The 24,095-nt window shown below is 48.1% G+C and overlaps 1 protein-coding gene across 1 annotated transcript in view; it reads right to left on the bottom strand.

Annotated features, from left to right (window-relative positions):
* LOC147345472 (ectonucleotide pyrophosphatase/phosphodiesterase family member 7-like) overlaps positions 1 to 21,046 on the bottom strand; it is a 36,662-nt gene extending 15,616 nt beyond the window's left edge. The window contains exons 1-2 of the mRNA XM_086375915.1: positions 20,794 to 21,046; positions 2,085 to 2,230 (exon numbers count right to left, since the gene is read on the bottom strand). Of these exons, the coding sequence (XP_086232041.1) occupies positions 2,085 to 2,230; positions 20,794 to 21,046 (399 nt within the window). The remainder of the gene's footprint in view (positions 1 to 2,084; positions 2,231 to 20,793) is intronic.
* Positions 21,047 to 24,095: the final 3,049 nt, after the last annotated feature.

Raw genomic sequence — 24,095 nt, 5'->3', positions numbered from 1 at the left:
CAGGAGGAAAAAAGTCCTGCAAATAAATGACAAGGAGACAAGAACCATGCATAAGAAAGTGCCAGGAAGGGAGAATGCCACCAGAAGCCTCATGCCAGTGAACAAATTCTGTAGTGAGCGAGGCTCTGGGTTTTGAGTAGTGAATTAATCAGGGCTTTACAGACATTCTTAGCAGCCTGGCAGATATAAGAATCACTCTGAAGTCCATGACTAAATGCTTTGGCCACAGAATAAAAATTATGTCATGGTTAGCGTTAAAGAGTTGCTGAACCCAGAGTGAGTTCTAATCCCAGCCCTGCCTCTCACTAGTTTTGTGACTTTGAGAAGTTATGGTGTCACTTGGTGCCTCAGTTTACTCATCTGTTAAAGGGGCATAACCTTAGCACCACCTCAGGGTTGTGATAAATTAATATTCGTAAAGCACTTAAATCAGTCGCTGGCACATAGTGAGTGTTATGGATGTTATTTTTATTATAAGGACAGAGTTTATTTGCATGGTCTATTCCTCAAAATTTAAAAATGTGATAGATTGGGGAAGGAAGCTGCTGCTGCTGCTGCTTCTGTTAAGTCGCTTCAGTCGTGTCTGACTCTGTGCAACCCCACAGACGGCAGCCCACCAGGCTCCTGCATCCCTGGGATTCTCCAGGCAAGAACACTGGAGTGGGTTGCCATTTCCTTCTCCAATGCATGAAAGTGAAAAGTGAAAGTGAAGTCGCTCAGTCGTTTCCGACTCTTCGAGACCCCATGGACTGCAGCCCACCAGGCTCCTCTGTCCATGGGATTTTCCAGGCAAGAGTACTGGAGTGGGATGCCATTGCCTTCTCTGGGGAAGGAAACTAGGGCACAACAAATAGGAGAAAATGAACCTGAGGTAGAGAAGGGTCATGGCCAGCCTCCTGTGATTCTTCTAGAGCTGTGTTGTCCCGTATGGGAGTCCCACTTGTGTAGTATCTAGATTTAAATTGAAACTAATGAAAATGAAACACAACTAAATATTCAGTCCCTCAGTCTCACTCGCCACATTTCAAGGGCTCAATTACCACCCGTGGCTTCCACATTGGACCATGCAGAATAGAACATGTCCATCATCACAGAATGTTCTGTTGGATAGTCTTGACCTAAAGCTCTAGTGACCAGCTGAAGTCCTGCTAAAGTGCCTCAGCTTCCATTTATAACAGTGACTGATCATTTCGGGCAGTGAGCACTAAGCAACTCACGTGTGTTATCACAGTTAATCCTCCCAATGAGCCTGTGAAGCACGAACTCTGACAACCCTCATTTTAAGGGTGGGAGCAAATGAAGCAGAGAGCAGAGGTCATTGCCTGAGGTGAGGCTGCGGGAGAAGGGTGGGGCTGGCTGGATCCTGCTCTGGGAGTCAGAGTCCGAAGCCTGTGTTCTGAGCTGCTGCAGTCACACCCCTTTGCCAAGTAGCATGCACAGCGTAGGCTGGGAGCACAGAGAGGAAGGGTCAGGACTCAGGGAAGCTTGGAGCCAAGGCTGGTATCTTGGGGGAAGAGAAGAAGGATCTGTTCTGAAGTGATGACTTTGGAAGCTGACAGAGAAAACACAAAACTGGCAATAGGCTTGGGGCTTGGAGTTCAAAGTACAACTGATTTTTGCCTTTTCGAAGCAATAGTGAATGGGTGCTGGGATATTACTACTTTCAAGTGAATGTTCTCATTAGAGCTTTTCATGCATTGAGTGGTCAGCTTCACTCCTAACGGCTTTCATGCCTAAGCCAGAGGCAAGAGAAGAGATACTTATTAAAGAGTGGCTGGGTCCAGACCCTATGAGCCCTGAAGGTACAGTTGAGATCAAGCTGACTCTGCCCTCATGGGGACTTATCCATCCATAACAGCTAAAGCTTGCTGAGATGTGCATAAAGTACACATTATATTTAATCCTTACACCAACTCCATTAAATGAGCACATTATCATGATGCCTGTGCCACATTTAGGGAAACAGGTGCTTAGAGATAAGACCCTTGCTCAAGACCACACAGTTTCTAAGCCCCTCACCCCACAACATGCCTAGGAATGAGAGGTGATGTCCCAGGAAGTCAGCCCAGGGTTTCTGGCAATACCTGTCTCTGGGCTGTGATCCAGAGGGGGAGAACGCCATTGTCCCACCACTCAGTCTTGTTCTGTGTGGTCTTGAAGGAGTACTTCCACTGTGTCTCTGTGTTGAACATCATGTTGTGAATGACTCCGTGATCTTCGATCCAGCGACCTTGGAGGTGAATAAAGGAGGGAAGTTATCGGTAAGTTCTATGAATGTTGCTGCCATGGGTGTCCACGTGTTCTTAAGATGGCCCCTCCCAACATCCTTCCAGTTGGCCTGCTTAATCCGAGGGCTGACCCTCTGGGCTTCAGACTTGTTTTTCTGGGGTGCAAACATTGGCAGCCACAAAGGAAGGGTCATTATATCTCAGACCTGCCAGATTGGATCTGCTTCCTGGAACAGACCTCACAGTCCTGGGGGAAGTTGGTGTTGGCTGTGGAAGCTGATGAGGGCGGTGGGAAGCCGGGCACAGGAAGGCCAAGTTCCTCAGATTATTCTGTGTCCAGAAGCTAAGAGTCTGGGATTGGGACACTTCCTGTGGGATGGCTTTCCTCATTGGCTTGTGATGACCTGGAATATCCAGTGGACTTGAGTCTATGCAAACATCCCAGGGTTTCTCCCAGGATTCCCACAGGCTTGGCTGTTTGAGGGAACCAAGGGAATCAGGAAGGATTTAATTTTTTTGGTTTGTTTAAAAAAAAATTTTTTTTTTTTTTGGGCCACATGGCATGTGGGATCTTAGTTTCCTGACCAGAAATTGGACCCATGCCCCCTGCATTGGAAGCACGGAGTCTTAACCACTGAACCACCAGGGAAGTCCCAGGAAGGGTTTCTAGACATGTCAGTAGATGAAGGCAGACTTATTTCTCTCTGTTTAAGGGAGGAAGGCTGGAGAAGGAAATGGCAACCCACTCCAGTATTCTTGCCTGGAGAATCCCACGGACAAAGGAGCCTGGTGGGCTACAGTCCACGGGGTCGCAAAGAGTCGGACAAGACTGAGCGACTAACACACACACACAAGGGAGGAAGGCAGGTACTGGGGAATGTGAGTAAGCTAGGTTGTTGTTGAACACATAGGAACTGAACCAGATGTGGGGAAAAAACCCTGTGATGTTACATTGTACTGGGGAAAAAGGGACTGCACGTGAGGGTCAGTCTAAAGGGGGGCTGAAAGGTTCAAGGGGAGAGCTGAGGGTCCACGCCCCTCTCCTCCTGGGACGATGAAGCCTCTGGGTAACCCTGCTGATCATAAAACAGTGACAATTCCTCCACGTCCACAGTAAGAAGGACCGTCTGTGACTGGGACTTGTGGTCATGGGCACAGAGAAGGGAAATGCTTTCTGCTGGGTTAGAGTCATTGCCAGACTACTGCTGCTGCTGCTACTGCTAAGTCGCTTCAGTCGTGTCCGACTGTGTGACCCTGTAGATGGCAGCCCACCAGGCTCCTCCGTCCCTGGGATTCTCCAGGCAAGAATACTGGAGTGGGTTGCCATTTCCTTCTCCCACTGCCAGACTGCTGATGGGTAAAGTCCCCCTAGGGTGGCCAAGGCCAAGGCTTTCAATGGGGAAGAAGCAAAACTAGTTGTGGCTTTATCGTTTCTGCCTTGCAGGCAGGCCTGAGAGCCAGCCAGGCGTGGGGTCACCAGAAGTAAGTTGTGCTGCTGCCAGGGACTGGGGCCTGGAGGTGTCAAGATTCCTGGTCAGGGATCAGGTCAGACAATTGACAGGTGAAGAGCATGGACTTCGAATCCATGAGAGCTCGGTTCCCCTCCTGACTTGGCTTCTGAACTTGCTGTGTGCACGTGAACAAGCCTTGATTTGCATGTGTAACAGGGGTAGGGTCTGTGTGAGGGAATCATGGCTCACATTCACCATCACGCCAAAGAGCAATGCACTTTGGGAACATTAGCTCATGTGAAGCTCCCAATAGCCCTGCAAGGTGGGAACTGTTATATCCCTGATTAAAGCTTTCACTCTTTGCTGGAAATGGAGCACAGAGTTTGTTCAAGGTCATGTGGCAGAGCTGGGGGTGGAACCTGCGAGGTTTAATTACAACTCCCTGCTCCCCCGACCCCCAGGTAAAATTCACATAAAGTGCTAGCGGTAAAGAAGCTGCCTGCCAGTGCAGGAGACATAAGAGACATGAAGTTGATCCCGGGGTCGAATTCTTCCCGGATCGGGAAGATCTCCTGGAGGAGGACATGGCAACCCATTCCAGTATTCTTGCCTGGAGAATCCCATGGACAGAGGAGCCTGGTGGGTTACAGTCCATGGGGTTGCAAAGAATCTGACACAACTGAAATGACTTAGCATCGGCAGCAGTGACATAAAACTAACCATTAACACTTTAAAGTGACCAATTCTGCAGCATTTCGTGCATTCACGATGTTGTGCAACCAGGACCTCTTTCTAGTTCTAGTACATTTCATCACCCCAGAAAGGGACTCTGCCTATTAGCAGTCACTCTGCAGTGCTCCACTCCACACCTCCTGGTGGCCACTAATCTGCTTTCTATCTCTGTGGATTTACTTATTCTGGACATGTCATAGACATGGACTCATTCAGTATGTGGTGTTTTGTGTCTGGCTTCTTTCACTGAGCTTCATGTTTCCTGGCTTCATCTCCTTGGTAGCATGGATGTATACTCCGTTCCTTTTTATGGCTGCATAATATTCCATTGTCTCGATAGACCAGACATCCATCCATCAGTTGGTAGACATTTGGGTTGTTTCCACTTTCTGGCTGCTGTGAATAATGCTGCTGTGAACATTCATGTACAAGTATCTGTTTGAGTCCCTGCTCTCAATTCTCTTGGGTAAATACCTAGGAGTACAATTGCTGGGTCATATGGTAACTCTATGTTTAACTTTTTGAGGAACTACTAAGCTATTTTCCACAGTGGCTGTATCATTTTACTTTCCCGTTAGCAATGTTCACCCCTTTTCCTCTTTTTGATTATGTCCAGCCTAGCAGGTGTGAGTAGCTCACTGTGGTTCTGAAATGCATTTCCGAATGCCTGATGATGTTGAGCTTTGCAGCCTGTGAATCCCGTGAGTGAGAGTACTCTGTTAGGAGCAGGTAGAGGTCACATGGGCAAGAACCTTTGGAGCCTCACAAATAAATAATGGAAGCCTTCTGAAATCTACCAGGAGCCCTCTTGTTACAGCTTCCTGACGACTGAGCCATGTCATCGCAGCAGAGGACATGGAAGCACAGACATAGATACCCAGGGAGCTCTCCTTTGCCTTTATTTTTTTAAAAAACCTATAATATCCTGAATCCTGTTCTATGTGACTCTCTTCACCCAGGAAAGAGCAAATCATGTGGAATTACGAATGCCCACCATTTCACCCATTCTAGTGTTTCTCCCTGGTATTGACTACCATCAACATTCGAATCAATTGAGTTGCTTGTTAAAAACACAGATTCCTGGGTCCCCACTCTGATCCTTGCTGAATACAGAGTTGTGGGTAGGGGCCAGGAGTCTGCATTTTAACAACCTTTCTGGGTGGTTTCAGTGCACATTGACATGTTGGAACCACTGGTTCAGGGACTGTTAGTCCTTCACACAGGCATGTGGATTAGTTCCAGCAGACTGCCCCTTGTTCCAAAATCTGGGCTGACTGTAACCCCACACCCTCTTCCCTAAGGGACCAGGGAGCCCTTGGACCCTGGATCATTCTGGTATCTGGAGAAATGTGGGGATGGAGGTGTCCAGAGCCACTGGGAGGACATGGGAGGAGGGATTGGAGGAAGCCAGTGCAGGAGATGCAAGAGACGTGGGTTGATCCCTGGGTCAGGAAGACTTCCCTGGAGGAGAGCACAGCAATCCACTTCAGTATTCTTCCCTGGAAAATCCCATGGACAGAGGAAGCTGGCGGGCTAGAGTCCATAGAGTTGGACATGACTGAAGCAACTCAGCATGCACACACACTGTAGGCACAGAAACTTCTCCTGCACCCTACAAATTCTGGCTTCCATGCCCTGGAGCATCAGTTAAGTAGGCTAACCAATCATAGCATCCATTTCTCCCTCAAAATAATATTACCTGAGTTTCAAACAACTAACCTAAAATGATCTCGGGGAGGATGATGCTTCCATTCTGTGGCATGGCTCATTCCAAGTAATTGTACAAAGGGAATCTGCTCTGTAGTGGTTGGGTTATTCCCACCCTGACACTTAAAGGCAATCCAACCAGTGGCCGGGAACCACTCATCACCCAGGAGAGGTTTCCATTGCCCTGTAGGTTCCTCCTCCTTGCTGCTCAAGCCTTTTTACCCTGGTCAAAGGCCAATTCTGGAACGTGAGCAAAAGAAGACAGAGGAGAGGGGAAACTAGAAAACACGTGGCTGCCGGGAGCAGCCACCCTGGATTTACTTGAATTGCATTTTCTCTGCATTATACTCTGGGGCTTCCCAGTTGTCGCAGTTGTAAAGAATCCGCCTGCCAATGCAGGAGACACAAGAGACGCAGGTTCAATCCCTGGATTGGGAAGATCTCCTGGAGTAGGAAATGGCAACCTGCTCCAGTATTCTTGCCTGGAGACTCCTATGGGCAGAGGAGTCTGGCGGGCTACAGTCCATGGTGTCACAGAGTTGGACATGACTGAGCACACACACTCTCTGGAGACAATCGGGAGGACCTGGCTGGGAATACTGTGTGAAGGCAACAAACGCCGTTGTCTGTGCCTAGACTTCCAGAGCCTGCTGGTTTCACATGATGCTGCACAAGCGGAGTGTGTGGGGTGGTGGGGAGGATGGATGGCTGGGCTTGTGAGCCCTTGATCTCTCTCCGGACCTCAGTTTTCCTGTCTAAAGAACGAGCGGGGTTAATGGTTTCCAAGGGCCTTCCAGGCTCCATCATTCTGAGAGTCTGTCATCGCTGTCATTTCAGTGTCTGGCAAGGAAGGTAATTATGCAAGTGAAACAGGAAGTAGGATGAGCTCTTCTAGTGAATGGGATTCCTGCTGCTTGCTAATTACACTTTAATTAGGGTACAATGCAGACTCCCACACTGTATCAGTTACGGCAAGGTGTAGGTAAGTCACCCAGCTGAGTGTTTCAGGTCTGGGAGTGAACCCAGCTAGATTCAACTCCTTCACCTGGTTCTCAGGGACTGATGTGTATTTATTTCTCAAATATGGTTTAGGAAACCAGAGTTGAATTCTATCCCTTCTTTTCTCCTCTTCTCAGATATTTTCAACCAAGCACTGTGGTAGACTGTCTCATGGTATTTATACTCTAGGGGGCGGGAGAGAGTTAAAAATAGAATGTGTTCTGGGTGCTTCTAATACAGCTATTTTTTTTTTTTTCTTGAAATTCCTCTACTAATAGGCCCTGCTAACAGACATGTCTAGGTATACCGTGTTTGCCCCAAGTCTCCTCCCTTTGTTCAGCTGGTTGGCCAGAAACCCAATTCTCTCTTTCTTAAAATCTGAACCAAAAGACACAGTAACTAATCAGCTGGTGGTAGGCTCTGCTTTCTCCCACAATGAACCAGGAGTGAAAAGAGAAAGGTGGTCACGAGTGAGGGAAGCAGAGACAAGAAAGCCCACGGCGCAGATAAGAGAGCCCACAGGGCTTCTGAGAGCCAGAGGAGGAAGTTTGGTTTCTATAACTGCAGTTTCTATTCCCCAGTTGCCTCTAATTTGGTTCCCACGATCATGAGTTTGCCCATGAAGAGCCTTGCCTTGCCGTCCTTTTCCTTGTGCTAGCGTGAATGGATTTCTGTTTCTTACAGCTGTTACTTCCTGATGTGGTTGAGAGTAGGGCTGTGCCTCATTCATTTTGGTGTCTCCCTGGCACAAAGCGTAGACCTTTGCCCATAGTAGGCATTCAACAAATGTTTGTTGGATTTAATTGAACAAATTCCCTCCCCCCTCTGCCCCAACAGTAGATGGCCAGTACTAACTGAACAAGTAGGAAGCAGACCTTGATTTAGTCCAAACTCAATTTGGGAAAAAAATTACTATAGTGGGATGAAAATAAGCCTATAAAGAATAGTTAAAATCATTAAATAAACCTATAAAATAAACCTTTAGTGGAATTAAAATAAAATGCATAACTTAATATATTCAATAAGAGCATCCCCCTGCCCCCAAGGGGCTTCCCAGTGGCACTAGCAGTGAAGAACCCTCCTGCCAATGCAGGAGACATAAGAGACGTGAGCTCAATCCCTGGGTCAGGAAGATCCCCTGGAGGAGGGCATGGCAACCCCCTCCAGTATTCTTGCCTGGAGAATCCCCTGGACAGAGGGGACTGGCAGGCTACAGTTGCAAAGAGTCGGACACAACTGTAGGGATTCATCATACATTCATGCCCCCAAACATTTGCTCAATTCCTACCACAAATTTTCAGGTGCAACGGTAACTGTCTGCCAATAGATTATATGGGCACAGACACACTTTGTCATGCATTCATTTATTTAACGATATTTTAAGGACCTACTGGGCTTCCCTGGATAGCTCAGTTGGTAAAGAATCTGCCTTCAATGCAGGAGACCCCGGTTTGATTCCTGGGTAGGGGAGATCCCCTGGAGAAGAGATAGGCTACCCACTCCAGTATTTTTGGGCTTCCCTTGTGGCTCAGCTGGTAAAGAATCCGCCTGCAGTGTGGGAGACCTGGGTTGGGAAGATCCCTTGGGGAAGGGAAAGGCTACCCACTCCAGTGTTCTGGCCTGGAGAATTCCTTGGACTGTATAGTCCATGGGGTTGTATAGAGTCGGACACGACTGAGCAACTTTAATTTTAAGGACCTACTGTGTGTCAGTCGGTAATTCCTTTGAACCAACCTACCATATTAAGCTATAAACATATCTTCATTTTCCTCCCGATCTGTGGGGTCCAGTGCTTCATTAAGTTCACATTCCCCAAACCAAAGAAGAAAGGTCTTGTTAACCAGCTGATATGGAATCAGTGAGGAAGAACAGCCTTTAAATGAAGTCAATCAACCACCTTAAATCAACCCAATGCTCCAGTCTGGAGCAGAGAAGCTCAGTCAGACCTACAGCCAAGACACTGGTGGATAAATAGCCCCTAGTGGGGCTCAAAACCACACTCAACCGAAGTCTACACACTCAGAGTGCCACATGGATGATCCATTGGACCTGTAATAAAATTGCTGGGGATGAGAACAGGTGGCTCAGTGTACCATTCAAAATTTAAAACCTCATCAACTCCTGCTACAGTCATGAGGCTTGACCCCAGCAGGGCACCTCACAGTGGGAGCCCTTTTCTGGATGGGGAAGTAAGACCTTAGCGTCCATTTTAGTAAACTTCTCTTTCTCATGTGTAAGTGCAGATGAAAAGTGCTGACTGCTTCTTTTTTGGCATTGCTTTTTAATTATGACCATCAATAAATCATTCTATCCCTGAACAGGACTTGAGAATGGCCCGAAGGCAGAGACACGATTCCTCAGGAACTAGGCCAGCAGAGAACAGCTTTCTCACTCCCCACCTCTTCCTTTAATCCTCTGTCAGAAACAGAAACATTCTCTCTTCAAGAAGCTGGCAGCGGACAGCCACACTTGCGTTCTGTCTGGGAACCCTGTTAGCACCCAGTTCTACCCTTGGCCTGCCTTACTGGCCACTGTCACAGAAATGGGATCTGTCCTCTGTTCTGCATTTTTTCCCAATTCATTTTCCCTTCTTACCGGTGCAATGGCCTGAACGGTCCCCCCACCCCTCCTCAAGGATACATCCATATTCTTAGTCTCAGAACCTATGAGTACTGCCTTATTTGGGAACAGGGTTTTTGCAGATGTAATTCAGTTCAGGATTTTGAGATGAGGAGATTCAAAAAACAGATCATGGCATCTGGTCCCATCACTTCATGGCAAATAGATACGTAAAAAGTGGAAAGAGTGGCAGATTTTTTTTTTCTTGGGCTCCAAAGTCACTGTGGATAGTGAACTGCAGCCACAAAATTAAAAAGATGGGTGCTCCTTGAAAGGGAAGCTATGACAAACCTAGAAAGCATATTAAAAAACAGAGATATTACTTTGTCAATAAAGGTCTGTATAGTCAAATCTATGGTTTTTCCAGTAGTCATGTACAGATGGGAGAGTTGGACCATAAAGAAGGCTGAGCACCAAATAGTTGATGCTTTCAAATTGTGGTGCTGGAGAAGACTCTTGAGAGTCCCTTGGACAGCAAAGAGCTCAAGTCAATCCTAAAGGAAATCAACCCTGAATATTCATTGGAAGGACTGATGCTGAAGCTATAATACTTTGGCCACCTAATGGGAAGAGCTGACTCATTGGAAAAGACCCTGGTGCTGGGAAAGATTGAGGGCAGGAGGAGAAGGGGATGACAGAGGATGAGATGGTTGGAGGGCATCACTGATTCAATGGACTTGAGTTTGAGCAAACTCTGGGAGATAGCGAAGGACAGGGAAGACTGCATGGTACAGTCCATGGTGTTGAAAAGAGTTGGGCTTAGTGACTGAACAACAAAAACAACCTGCATAGGCTCTAAATGCAAAAGCAAGTGTCCTTATGAGAGGCAGAAGAGAAGAAGGCACAGATAGAAAAGGAGGAAGCAATGTGACCACAGAGGCAGAGACTGGAGTGATGTGGCCACACACCCAGGAATGCAGGCAGCCATTAGAAGTGGAAGAGGCGAGGAAGCCTTCTCCCTCAGAGCCTCTGGAGAGGGCCTGGCCCATTGGAACCCTGATTTTGGACTTCTGGCCTCCAGACTTTCTGTTGCTTTAAGCAACCCAGTTTACAGTACATTGTTAACAGCAGCTGCAAGAAACCAATACACCTGAGTCCTCAGTCTCAAGTGGTCCCAGCTTCCTCTCTCACTCAAGGCCTTGTGATCCTGAGCAGTCATTTTCTGCTTCACTGCTCTGGTGTTTTGGGCTAACCCTTCCTCTGTGTGATGCATGGATCTGTGGCACTGGCAGCACTGGGAGCTTGTTGTTGTGTAGTTGCTAAGTCATGTCTGACTCTTTGCGACCCCAGGGGCTGTAGCCTGCCAGGCTCCTCTGTCCATGGGATTTCCCAGGCAAGAATACTGGAGTGGGTTGCCATTTCCTTCTCCAGGGAGTCTTCTTGACCCAGGGATCGAAACTGTGTCTCCTGAATTGGCAGGCGTGTTCTTTACCCCCGAGCCACCTGGGGGGCAGATGATTCATACACACGTTCAAATTTGAGAAGCTCTAGTAGGATAAACTGTTTGGTGACAATCAGATCTTTTCTCTACCTGCAAGGATTCTGGTTTATTCACGTCAAATCTGTTAAATATGAAGTGGAAGTTTTGTAGATACAAACCAAACGCTTGGGATAGAATGGCACGCCAATGTGTTATGCATGCAGTGACATGATGTCTGAAACTTGCTTTAAAAGATTCAAGGAAGGAAAGAAGGAAAGAGGAAATAAAGGGCCTTGGGTGGGGACAGTGACGGACAGGTGAGGCGAAATGTGGACACATTTTTGCAGCTCGGTGCTGGGTACACAGAGCTTCCTTGTGAAATGCTCTCTACTTTTTCTGCAAGTTGGAAATTGCCACAATGAAAAGTTAGGAAATGCCTTGTTTTCCCAGCCATCCTTTATCTTTAGTTTTTTTTCCCCATGAATCCCATTTTTATCCTCTTGTGGAAATGGCTGGTGTTGGAGGGACACCTTTTCTATCGCAGTCTGTGGTTTTCTTTGCTTTGCTTCTTCATGTTTGTGGGTTTTGTTGGCTTTCAGGACATTTTTGTCAGAGTGTTGTTTCCGGGGGAGCAGGATGGGAGCTGGTGAAGGTTTATGGCATCATCTGACTGAGTTTCCAACAACATCCGCTGGGCTTGTGTTGTTACCGGCAGCAGGAATTTGATTTCCTTTCTCTTTCCCTACCTCTCCCACCTCTTTCATTCAGTCTTTTTTGTCCACTGGCTACAGTGTCATGTACATGACCTTTGGGTCTCTGATTTACATGTGATTTGCATATTACACTTCTAGTTCAGGGGTTCTTAATGAGGGGGTGGTTTTACCTCCTAAGGAACATCAGGCACTAGGAGAGGGATGCTGCTGGTCTAGTGAGTAGAAGCCAGGGATGCTGCTATACCCTCTACAGTGCACAGGACAGGCCACGCCCCAAGACAAACAATGACCTAGCCTCACATATCAATAGCAGGACAATGAGAAACCCTGATCAAGTCTTAAAGATCATCCAAGCGGGGGCTTTCCTGGTGATCCAATGGTTAAGATTCTGTACTACCAATGCAGGGGGCCTGGGTTCGATCCCTGTGCAGAGAACTACATGCCTCAGCAAAGATTTGGCACACCAAAAAAAAAAAAAAGAAATCATCCAGGTGCCTTTGGCCACAATTTTTTGCTTTGTCTCATGAAGGAGAGATGGACTCATGATTGACTGCAGTATCAATGAGGAATATTTACTCATAGGTTGATTTTGGGATAGACTGTGATTGCTCATTTGTGCAAGTGGTGCCCTGCACACCTCCAGGGGGCACCATCCATATGATATTAATGAAAACAACCCCCTCAAAATTGTGCAGCACAGAATTGACAAAGCTGTAAGTGGTTGCTCCAGTTTTGGGGTTGCCCTGGTGGTTCTGGAACTGAGATAGACTTTTTATTCTGGCCGCCAGAGGCCCTGAGAATGCTGTCAAGTGTCCTTTCAAGAAAAGAGGAAATGTGGGACTGTGAAGACCTCACTTGCTTTATTTTAGACCTTCATTCCCTGGTGGTTCAGACGGTAAAGAATCTGCCTGCAATGCAGGTGACCTGGGTGCAGTCCTTGGGTCAGGAAGACCCCCTGGAGGAGGGAATAGAGTCTGGCAGGCTAATGTCTATGGGGTCGCAAGAGTTGTACATGACTGAGAGACTAACACTTTCACTTTTTCACTTTCATCTCGTTATAGAGCATCTTCTTTCGCCCCCGGGCCGTATCCATTTGACTAGATCTAAAATTGTCAGATTACAGTATTGTGGCTTTCATCTGAAATGTGGTGGTGTTAGCTTCTTATTTTCAGTCAGTTCCTTGGGGGAGGAAGTACATGCTGCCATAAGACTTCCTATCCACCCACTATTTGCTTGGCGGGATTTCCTTAGTTTCAGCAGCATAACTTAATCTTGCTGGTCCTCAATCACTTTGCAATAAAAACTGAGATTGCAGAAAATGTTCATTGTCATTACCAGTGATGGAGCAGTAAGTACAGGCTTCTGGAGGAGAGAGAGGGAATTGTGTGATTTAAACTAGCGGAATGAGCTGCTCGCCCCCAGAGAATGGCTTTTCGTTTCAGCAAGGTCTGAGGGAAACTATGACAGAGTTCAGGGACACAGAGGGACAGCTGGGAGGTGTGGTCACTGAATCCACTGGGCACTCCTGCCCTGTGGACAGACCCATGGACGGAGTTGGGATTTCTTGGGACTCGGTCTTGGGTCACTGAGTGCACCCCCACATCCCCATACCATGGGGCCCAGGCTGGGTGGTAGATCCCTGAGGTTCATGCTAGTCCTTCTTCTGTTGCTTCTCCCTCTGGTGACAGTCCATGACTTTCCACCTGGGACCCATTAGTCCCCCATGGGTGACATGGTTTGTGTCAGGCTTGCCATTCCCCACCCTGACCTGGGTGTGGGCACGTGATTAGCATCATTCCATTCCCCTGGCCACAGAGATTGGTTCTGAGAAGCAAACTGGTGCAAGGGGAGTCAGTCTTGGGAATATGGGTTTGAACTGTGCTCCCCAAAAAAGATATTTTGGGGTCCTAAACCCCAGAGCTTCAGCATATGACCTTATTTGGAAACGGTCATTGCAGAGGTGAGGTTATTAGAGAGGAGGGTGTGCCCCTAATCCAAGTGACTGATGTCCTAATAAGACAGCCACGTGAAGACAGAGACATAGGAAGAACTCCACGGGCTGGACAGAGGACTGGAGGGGTGTACCTACAAGTCAAGGAATGCCAAAGATCATGGGCAAACCACGAGAAGCTTGGAGGAGACAAAGGATTCCTACAGCTTTCAGAGAGTATCGCTCTTGTTCATTGTTTGGCTGCTAAGTTGTGTCTGACTCTTTGCAACCCTATGGGCTACAGCATGCCTGTCCTTCACTATCACCCAGTTTGCTCAAATTCATGTTCATTGAGTTGGTGATGCTATATCTAACCACCTCATCCTCTACCGTCCCCCTTCTGTTTTTGCCTTCAACCTTTCCCAGCATCAGGGTCATTCCCAGTGAGTTGGCTCTTTGCATCAGGTGGCCAAAATATTAGAGCTTCAGCTCAGCATCAGTCCTTCCAATCAATATCCAGGGTTGATTTCCTTTAGGATGGACTGGTTTGATCTCCTAGCAGACCAAGGGACTCTCAAGAGTCTTCTCCAGCACCATAGTTTGAAAGCATCAATTCTTTGGCTCTCAGTCTTCTTTATGGTCCAACTCTCATATATGTACAAGACTACTGGAAAAAAAACCATAGCTTTATTGTTCTACTGACTCCTTGATTTCAAACTTCTGGCTTCTAGAGCCATGAAACAATGAATTTCTGTTGTTTTAAGCCCCATGGTTTGGTGGTGCTTTGTTATGATGGCCCTAGGAGATTAGTATATGTACTTTCAAATTAGCAGTCTTTCTCCTTCTCCTTCTTCAGAATCATCATTGTTATCATCACCTTTGTTTAAGCAACAGAGGGGGTCTCCTATGGATGTGGAGACTGTGATGGGGGTAGTCCAGCCTCCATGGTCAGTCAGTGTGCCCTTTGGCATTAGGGATTAGACCGTAATTCTGGGGCTTTCTGGGGCTCCATGCTGGGGCACCATCCCCTATTACCTGTCACCTTTCCACAAAGACCGATGCTCCCCCCTGGTTGTCTGAGCCCCAACCATGACCTACTCATGATAGGCAGAATTAAGATGGCCTCAGGATTGATGCTCCGGATATACATGTTTGTAGAATTTCCTTCCCTTGCTCATGGGTGGGACCTGTGCCTGGCTTCTAACCAGTGGACATGGAAAAGTTGAAGAGATTTTGCAGAGATAACTAAGGGCCCTAACCAGTTGACTCTGAGTTAATCCAGAGGTGATTATCCTTGCTGGGCCTGACCTCAGCAGGTGCGCTTTTAGCAGAGAGTCTGGAGGAGATCCTCTCCTACTGGCCTTGAAGGAGCAAGCTGCCTGGGTTCTGCAGCTGCGGGGAAAGGAAGTCTTCTAACAATTACATAACCTTGGGAGAGGACCCAGAGCCTCAGATGAGACCACCCCAGCCGGCACCTTGACTGCAGCCTCGTGAGATTCTGAGCAGAGGACTAAAGTCAGCCATGCTCAGAGTCCTGATCATGGGGCCTGAGAGAGAATAAATGGGTGTTGTCCTAAGCTGCTAAGTTTGTGTGGCTGTTATGCAGCCATAGAAAACGAATGTGCCATTCCATTTAAAGGAACAGTCAGGTGCTGTGGCCAAGACCCCTGGGTGTGTGTGTGTGTGTGTGTGTGTGTATGTGTTCAAGGAGGTGGGGGATGATGAAAGGAGCAGGGTGGAACCAGGTGGGAAGAACAAAACTACCTTGGAGGAAGTAACAGCCCTTCCGATGAGAGAGGGAAGCAGCTTGATCAACATGCAGCCCTGCCCAGTGCCCGGCCCTGCGGGGCTGGAGGGAGAACATTACCCAGGTCCTAGGAGCCTCCATCCTGCCCAGAAGTCCCACTTGCAGGCAGTGCTGGCGGCAAATACTTGGAGGAAAAACACATGCTTTGTAAGGATGCAAAGATCTTCTGACATGGAATGATGATGAAGTGGGATATTTTAAATTAATAGCCAGCTTTGTTTTTAAAATCCTCTCTCCTGGGGCTTGCCTGGTGGTCCAGTGGCTAAGGCTCCATGCTCCCAGCTCAGGGGGCCTGAGTTCAATCCCTGGTTAGGAAACTAGGTCCCACATGCCGCATCCAAGAGTTTGCATGCTGCCACAAAAGATCCTGCATGCCGCAGTGTCAAAGATCCCACATGCTGCAACTGCGACCCGACGCAGTCAAATAAATATTAAAAAAAAAACAAAAAACTTCTCTCCTTTAGTCTTTCCATCATTCAAGCAGTCAGGATTTCTGTTTTCATTTCCCGAGGAAAGGATCCCATGGGGGAAAGTGGAGAAATCAGAGACTCCTTTTGGCTTTGGGGTTTACATACTAAGCCTCTTTTGGGAGCCATGGAGGAGTTGGGGTGTAGAAAAAGGCTTCAGGGGGACACACGGGAGTAAGAACAAATCTCTCCTGTTTGATTCCCTGAGAAAGGAAGCCCAGAGGCAGAAGGATCGCCAAGGAAGGGGCTCCTTGTCCTTGACTCTGGTGGAGTTCCAGCGAGAAGGAAGCGAAACCTCCCAAAAGATGTGTGGAGTTTGGGAGCAGAGTGGGCAGGAGCCTGGGACTGTGGGTCAAGCCCTGCAAAGAGGGCCAGACTCTGGAGACACGTTAGTGGGAAGCTGGCCATCTTCTGCCCTGCCCGGCTCCACAGGGATGCTCCAACAGTATTCGTTAGTTGATAGGATGAATACAGTCCTAACAAACTCTCCAGGAAGACTTTCTTCACCAGCATCAGGACAACTGATGAGGGATCCTAGGTCTGGGATGAGGGCGCAGATACCACACACCTGACAGCCCCCAGGCACAAGAAGGCCCTGCTGCTCAGAGTTCTGACCTCATCAGGCAAGTCAGCTACGTCTCAGGCCTGGGCCACGGCCTTTCCCTGCTGCGCGCTCCTTGCCTGGGACCGCCTGGTCCCTAATCTCCTGGCCTCTGTCTGGGAAGCTTGAAGGAGTGGTTGCTTGCCTTTTTGGGCTCCGTGAGCTCCTGTGGGAGCAGCTGCCGGTGCAGCTGAGCTGAGCAGCAGGACAGCAGCGTTGTCTCCTCACCCTTCTCCTGACTTAACTGGCCCTGAGGTGTTCGTAAGAACATCATACTTTGTGTCAGGCCTACCCCCTGGAATCTGAAGAGGTCTTTGGGTGCTGGCAACACCAATTTTTATCCATTATTTTTTTCTATTACGGATGATCCTTTTCCACGTAGGAGTCAGACAGAGGTCGGCTTGAGCCCAGCTCACGAAGACAGATGCTGGTGCTTTTGCTGGGTCCAGGGTGGCCTCTGTGTCGTTAACACAACATATTCAGGATGTCTCCCTGCTGCCTGGGAGCTCTGAGGATGTGCAACATTCAAAGGTGTTTGGGATGACTACTTAATTAGAAGGAAGAACACCAAATGGCTGTAGGCATGCTAAAGGTAGGGAGACCGTGCTAAAGTGTCTGGGACCATCCAGGGCTGAGTTCAAGTCCTGCTTTGCCCCTCAGCAGAAGGTCTGCTGTGGGACCTCAGGAAAGATTTGTATGTTCATGGGCCTCGGATATCTCACCTGTTCTGACTTTTTATCACTGCTATGAGAATTGAAGGATATGGTGACTGTGGTACTTCCTGAGCATTTTTGTAAGCCAGGTTGTGGTTCAGTCACTTAAAACAGGGGTTTCAGCTGAGGGCCAGTTTGTCCCCCGGGGTTGCTGGGCAATGTCTGAGACATTCTTGGTTGTCACAATGTGAGGAAGAGACACTCCTGGCACCTAGATGATGGAGACCAGGGATCTGCCCGACATCCCACACTGCACAGGACAGTCCCCACCACAGAGGACTGTCTGGTCCCAAACGCCAACAGTGCTGAGGCTGCAAAACCTGTTTTAAAGCAGTGACTTGTTCACCACCTCAATAAATGGCAGGTTGGTTATAAATAAGAAGGATAGAAGAACATGCTTTTTTCTATAAAGTGGTGAATTTATGTATATAGGCACTTTATAGACCTATAGTACTTTATAGGCAATACATACACATGGTCCAAGATCTAAAAGGTACACAGAATGTACAATCCAAAGTCTCCCTTCCACTCTGTCCCCTTCCTGGAGGAATCAGTGATACCAGTTCCTTGTTTATTTCTTTAGAGGTTCTCTGTGCATCTATAAGCAACTATATGCACATATACACACACGTATGTGCACAAATACGTGTACTACGCATATTCTTTGCATCTTGCTTTTGTCACTTAATCCTTCTTGGAGATAACTTCCTACCAGACACAAAAAGCTTCCTCAGTTCTTCTTCGTTAAAAAAAAAATTAAAAGAAAAGTATTTTTGGCTGTGCTGCACAGCCTGTGGGATACTTAGTTCCCCGACCAGGGATTGAACCTGTGCCCCTTGCAGTGGAAGTACAGAGTCCCAACCACTGGACTGCTGGGGAAACCCCTCTCAGTTTTTCTTTTAAAGGTGACAGAGTATGCCATTCTATGCATGTCCAGTATTTTATTTAGCTACTCCCCTCTGATGGATAGGTTGTTTCTATTTTCTTTCACTGTTGCAAACTAATGTAATAAATAACTTTGTATGTGTATCATTTTCCACCAAGCAAATTATAATGGTAGGATAGAGTCCTAGAAGTGGAACTGCCAAATAAGAAAGTGTGTGTGTTTGTAATGTATGAGATGCTGCTGAATTACCCTCCATTGAAGCTGTAAGGCTTCCATTTCCTGCTGGCAGTAGTGTTGGGATGATTTTGTAATTTAAAAAAATTTGCTCTCACCTTGTGTATCATCTCATCAAAAGCCTTCTTGGGATCAGTAAAAGGTGAGCATGCCTTACAATATTTTGTGCCCCTTGTATTCTCAGCGCTCAAGGACCCAGAATCTGCCCACGGGAGATCTTTAAGTGTTATGAAGTTAATGCCGCTGGGGAGTAGAGAAAAGTGCTCTTTTGTTCCTGCTTCCTGGTGCTAATGGTTCCCAAATGACTTGTGTTTGGAAGAGTTTACATGTAGTAAAATCCGTCTCAGCAAATCTCCCTCTGAGTGGTTGCTCAGCTTTATTTTTCGAGTTTCTGATTCAAGGGTCCCTTTGAGAGTTGGATGGAAGTCCCAGCCAAAAGGCACCAGCAGTTTGCCCATCATGTTAGAGGTTCCCAGAGCTGCGCTTGGACCCCAGCAAGTGGTTCTCTGGGTGTGTGTGTGTTGAGGTCACATTACTAGCACCCCTCCCTGCCCGGCGAGAGGGGTCTGCCGATTCCCAGTTCAGAACGAGCAGAACCAGTTCTGTGTGTCCAGGGCCACCCTGGTTCCTAGTCTGGCTTCTCCCTTCCCACTTTCTGGCCAAGTGGCTGGTCAGTTTTACTCAGCCTTGTGGAGTTGTTGTTTTCTCACCTGTGGATCGGGGACAACACTTGCTTGCAGTGTTGTCCTGGAGATACCCAAGGCAAAGCCTGTGGCACAGAGCCTGACATCAGGCTCAATTTGAAACGGAAGCCACTGTTAGTCTAATTACAGGGGAGCCCTTCGCATCCGGACTGCCTCCTCCTCTGCCTCTCGTTTAGACTGGAATCTCTTTGCTTAGTGGCAACTGGCATTCTGGATCCATCACGTTCCTTCTTGTCACAGAGACCTCATACATGCTGTTCCCTCTGCCTGGAACACTTTTCCTTCCTCTGGACTCCCGAGGTCTCTTTCTTTTTATTTACTTATGTTTGGCTGTGGTGAGTCTTCATTGCTACGCAGCCTTCTCATAGTGGTGGCTTTCCTTGCTGTGGCGCACGGGCTCTAGAGCACACGGGCTTCGGTAGTTGCAGCACGTGGGCTCAGGAGCTGCGGCCCCGACTCTAGAGCACAGGCTCAGTAGTTGTGGTGTACGGGCTTAGTTGCTCTGCGGCCTAGGGGAATCTTCCTGGACCCGGGATTGAACCCGTGTCTCCTGCATTGGCCAGCAAACTTTTTACCACTGAGCCACCAGGGAAGCACTCGGGATCTTTGATCTTCCTTGCAGCATGCGGGATCTTTAACTGCGGCATACAAACTCTTGGTCGCAGCACGTGGGATCTAGTTCCCTGACGAGGGATCGAAGCCAGGCCTTTTGCATTGGGAGCATTGAGTCTTAACCACTGGACGACCAGAAAAGTCCAACCTCTCCTTCACTGGCAGCTCAACTGCCGTCTTCCTCCAGGAGCCCTTCCCTGTCTCTCTGATTTCCAGTCCATTTGCCCTTGCTGTCTTCTCCCAGAGAGGCTGTCCTCTTCCGTCTTGGTGCTTCTCTGGCTTGCAGTGACATCTATTCATGTGCTTACTTCTCTGATATCTGTCTCTCCCAGTGACCCGCATGCTCCAGGTGAGCTGGAGCGGCCAGCTTGGGCAAGACCCCAAGGCAAGTGGGGGCTGGTTGGAGGCATGTGCAGGGGGCTTTTGTGATCTGGAGGGAAGCTTGTGAGAGGAAGAGAGATGAGAGAGGCTCAGAGTGAGTGGGTCAGGGGCCAGGCTGTGGGGACCTTCTGGGTCATTGAAAGACAAGATTTAACTTCTCTTCAAAGATCGTACATGTCCCTCCAGTGCACCAGCATTAAGCAGGGGAGCTACCTGATCTAACTGATTACTTTAGGCTTTAATATTTTATTATTCTCAATAAAAACCTTTTAATGATTTACTGTATACAAGATCACCGGCCATGATATGAAAGGCAGGGTGGAGGGCAGGGTGGGCCTAGGGCATCGGAGAGATGCCTTTGGAGGCTGCCGCTGTGGCCCCCATCCTGTCTGCAGGCCATGGGTTCTAGAGACAACCCTGTGCATGCCCGAGCATGCTTAAGCTAGCACTTCTTCCAGGGAAGTGATCCCAGGTCGTGTGGGCTGCCTCAGTCTCCCCAGAGGTGCCAGAGAAGCAGCTCTCTGTTTCAGGGAACGGTGGACGCCAGGCTTCTGCTGGCACAGTGGCCTGGCTGTGGGGCAGAGCTTACCCGAGATGGTGGTGAAGTGGGATGGGGAGGTCATGGTCACGAAGGGTGGCGTGAGGTACTTGGCCTTGACGCCCTCCTGGGCCAGGCGGTCCATGTTGGGGGTGTCCACGTCCTGGTCATAGTCCCAGCGGAAGCCGTCGAAGGAGATGAGCAGCAGCTTGCGGAAGCTCTTCGTCCCGGGGACGGGGTGGCCACCGGCCCAGCCCAGTAGGACGGGCAGCAGCAGCAGCGCGAGGGCCCGGGGCCCTGTCATGTCTCAGCGCCTCCCACGCTCTCACCGCTGGGGTCACAGCCTGCTCCCGTTTTCTCCCTTGTTTTATCTGCGGTTGAGCAAAGTCCACGTTGATAATTCTGCCTCAGCTCTATTGTGGACCAGAACACCTGGAGCCTAATGAGATGGCACACGTCTGACATGATGGGAGAGCTCTGGAGGCGGGTGGTGGTGGTGGTGGTGCAACACTGATGCGCTTAATGCTGCGGCCCCATGCACTCTAAAATGGTGAAAAACATGCTCAGGATTATGTGCATCTTACTATGATATAAAAAGGCAAACCACGTGAAATGTTTTGGACTTGTACAAATTCCACTGTTGTGAACATTTGGAGAACAAATTAGGTTGGTGCTTTCCTTTACTCGATATAGCCTGTTTTTATAGGGAGAACAAATTACTGTTCGTTATGAAAACAGCCACTGTGGATTGCATGCTCATGAGGTCTGGGAACTGTACATACATCATCTATTCTATCCCATTTAATTTTTTTTGAAATTCTAGAAAGGTTATTAAGTTGAACATTCCCCATAAGAATTAAAAAAAAAATCACTGTGGTCCAATACACATAAGATAAAATTTACCATTTTAATCACTTGAAGGCGGACAGTCTCAGCGACATTTAGTACATTCGCAGGGCTGACGTTTAGTACATTCACATTCACCGCTCTCTGGCTTCAGGCTGTTTTCACCCACGCACGTTCGCAGTCTCTTCTCATTCCTCCCTTCCCCTAGTCCCCAGCAATCACTAATCTGCTTTCTGTCTGTTTGGATTTTTTTTTTTTTATTCATTTATTTGGCTGCACCAGGTCTTAGTTGCAGCATGTGGGATCTAGTTCCCTGACCAGGGATCGAACCTGGGCCCCCTGCATTGGGAGCTGAGAGTCTTAACCACTGGGCCAGCAGGGAAGTCCTGTCTGTTTGGATTGACTTATTCTGGGCATTTCATATAAGTGGAGTCGTATAGCATCTGAGCTTCTGTGTCTGGCTTCTTTTGCCGAGCACCATGTTTTCAAGGTTCTTTAGTGGTGCCGTGGCATGTGTCAGTACTTCACTCCATTTTATGGCCAAATAATATTCCACTGTATGGATGTTCCACAGCCATTCACCAGCTGATGGGCATTTGGCTTGCTTCCATGCTTTGGCTGTCGTGAATAGTGTTGCTGTGAACATTTGCATATGAGCTTTTGTTTGAATACTCCCCACTTTCAATTTAATTTTTACAACATATCTAAGAGGCAGTTTTTACTTTGTAGCTGAATAAGCAGCTCAGAGAGGCTGTAGAACCTCTCCAAGGCCACCCAGCAGAAGTGAGGCTGTGGCTGTCGTTTTAATACTTGGCTACATGTTTGGTGCACACAGGAATATAAAATTCCCCAAGGGAACAAATGGCTGTGAACAGGCTTAAGCATCTATCCCTCCACCCCACATTTACTGAGCACATTCTTTGTGCTATGGGCTTCTCCAGTGACTCAGTGATAGGGAATCTGCCTGCCAATGCAGGAGGTACAGAAGACGTGGGCTCAATCCCTGGGTCAGGAAGATCCCCTGGAGCAGGAAATGGCAACCCACTCCAGTATTCTTGTCTGGAAAATCCCATGGACAGAGAAGCCTGGCAGGCTACAGTCCATAGGGTTGCAAAGAGTCGGACACAACTTAGTGACTGAGAACGCACGTGATATATGCTAGGTGCCTGATACACACAAGCTTAGATGCAGAGTTTGCCTGTGTGGCTCAGAGTCCAGGGAACAGGCAGACAAATAAAGGGGAATCCTGCCACAGGTGCACATTGGAGGTGATGTGGGAGCACAGGGAGAGGGTCCTCGCCTGGGGAAGCCAGACAGAGAAGGGTTCCCGGGAGGAAGTGGTGCTAGACTTGGGTTTCGCAGGCTGGGAGGAATTAGCCTGTTGGTAACATCTAACTTGGGGTGCTCATCTGGATGTGACAACCATCTCCTAACAGACCTGCCTGTGGCCGCTTTCTACAAGTACACGGATGACATTTACCTTTTCTGCTTTGAAGGATCTGTGAGTTGTATAAAGCTGTCATCAGTGGACTTTCCAGTGACAGGAGGTGACAGTCTGCCCAGGTTTTTGGGTGAAGTTTTCAGGTTTTTGTCTTGATGTGGGTGGACTGCAGGCAGAATATCAGACCCAGATGAGGTGACCCGTTTCCCTCTTCCTGAAATTGCCTGAGAATTTTGATCCAGGTATTTGCTTAGGTTGAGTTTTTGGGGTGAGGAGGTGGAGCATCAGGAGAGCTCCACTCTGTATTTGCATAACTTGGCCTCTCTTATTAATTACCATGGTGTTTTGCTCTAGGATGGAATTTTGTAGAATTTTGTGATGAGTGTGCAGCGAAGCAGTTGAGGGTGTTTTGCAGCCTGCAGGCTGGGCTCACAGCTCTGCTCTGGGCTTACATTTTACACTTGGGGAAAATCTTATAACCTCTCTGTGCCTCTCTTCCCTTCTCCGTACAAAAGGAATAATGATATATTTCCTGAAGTCATGAGGCGCCGATGAAATGATGTATGTTGACATGAATGCTTACTGCTCATGGAATATCCACCTGCCCCCACCCCCACCCCTGCCACTCCCCATCCCCCTTGTAATCATGGCCCTTGTGTTTTGAGTGGAAGCCACATGTATGACTTCCAGCCTGAAGCTTTCAAGGATTGGTGTATGAGTGCCTCACCCTGTCAACTGCTGCCACAGGAACTGTGGAAGCCTTGTGTTGAGACAGTAGAATTTCCATCATGCTGGGTTTCTGAGTGGTCAAATAGATCATAGTTCCCAGCTAACCCATGGTGGATGTGCAGTGTGAGAGGTCAGCCTCTGTTGCCAAGCCACTGAGATTTTGGGATAATTTGTTACTGTGGTATAACTTAGTTTATCTTGTTAATGCAGCAGGTAAAGCACTTACATTGGTCCTTAGCACTGGTTAAGTGTTCAGCAAATGTTGTTTACTTTTTATACAATAATAAATTGCCACTGATAGCTTCCATATCTGATCTAATGATGCCAATGATGCTAT

The sequence above is a fragment of the Bos grunniens genome, chromosome 25, assembly GCF_055505025.1.
Source record: "Bos grunniens cultivar Pamir isolate PY7600 chromosome 25, Bosgru_T2T1.0, whole genome shotgun sequence".
Taxonomy (NCBI): Eukaryota; Metazoa; Chordata; class Mammalia; order Artiodactyla; family Bovidae; genus Bos; species Bos grunniens.
The sequence above is the reverse complement of the archived record's forward strand: the minus strand, read 5'-3'. Positions and strand labels throughout refer to the sequence as shown.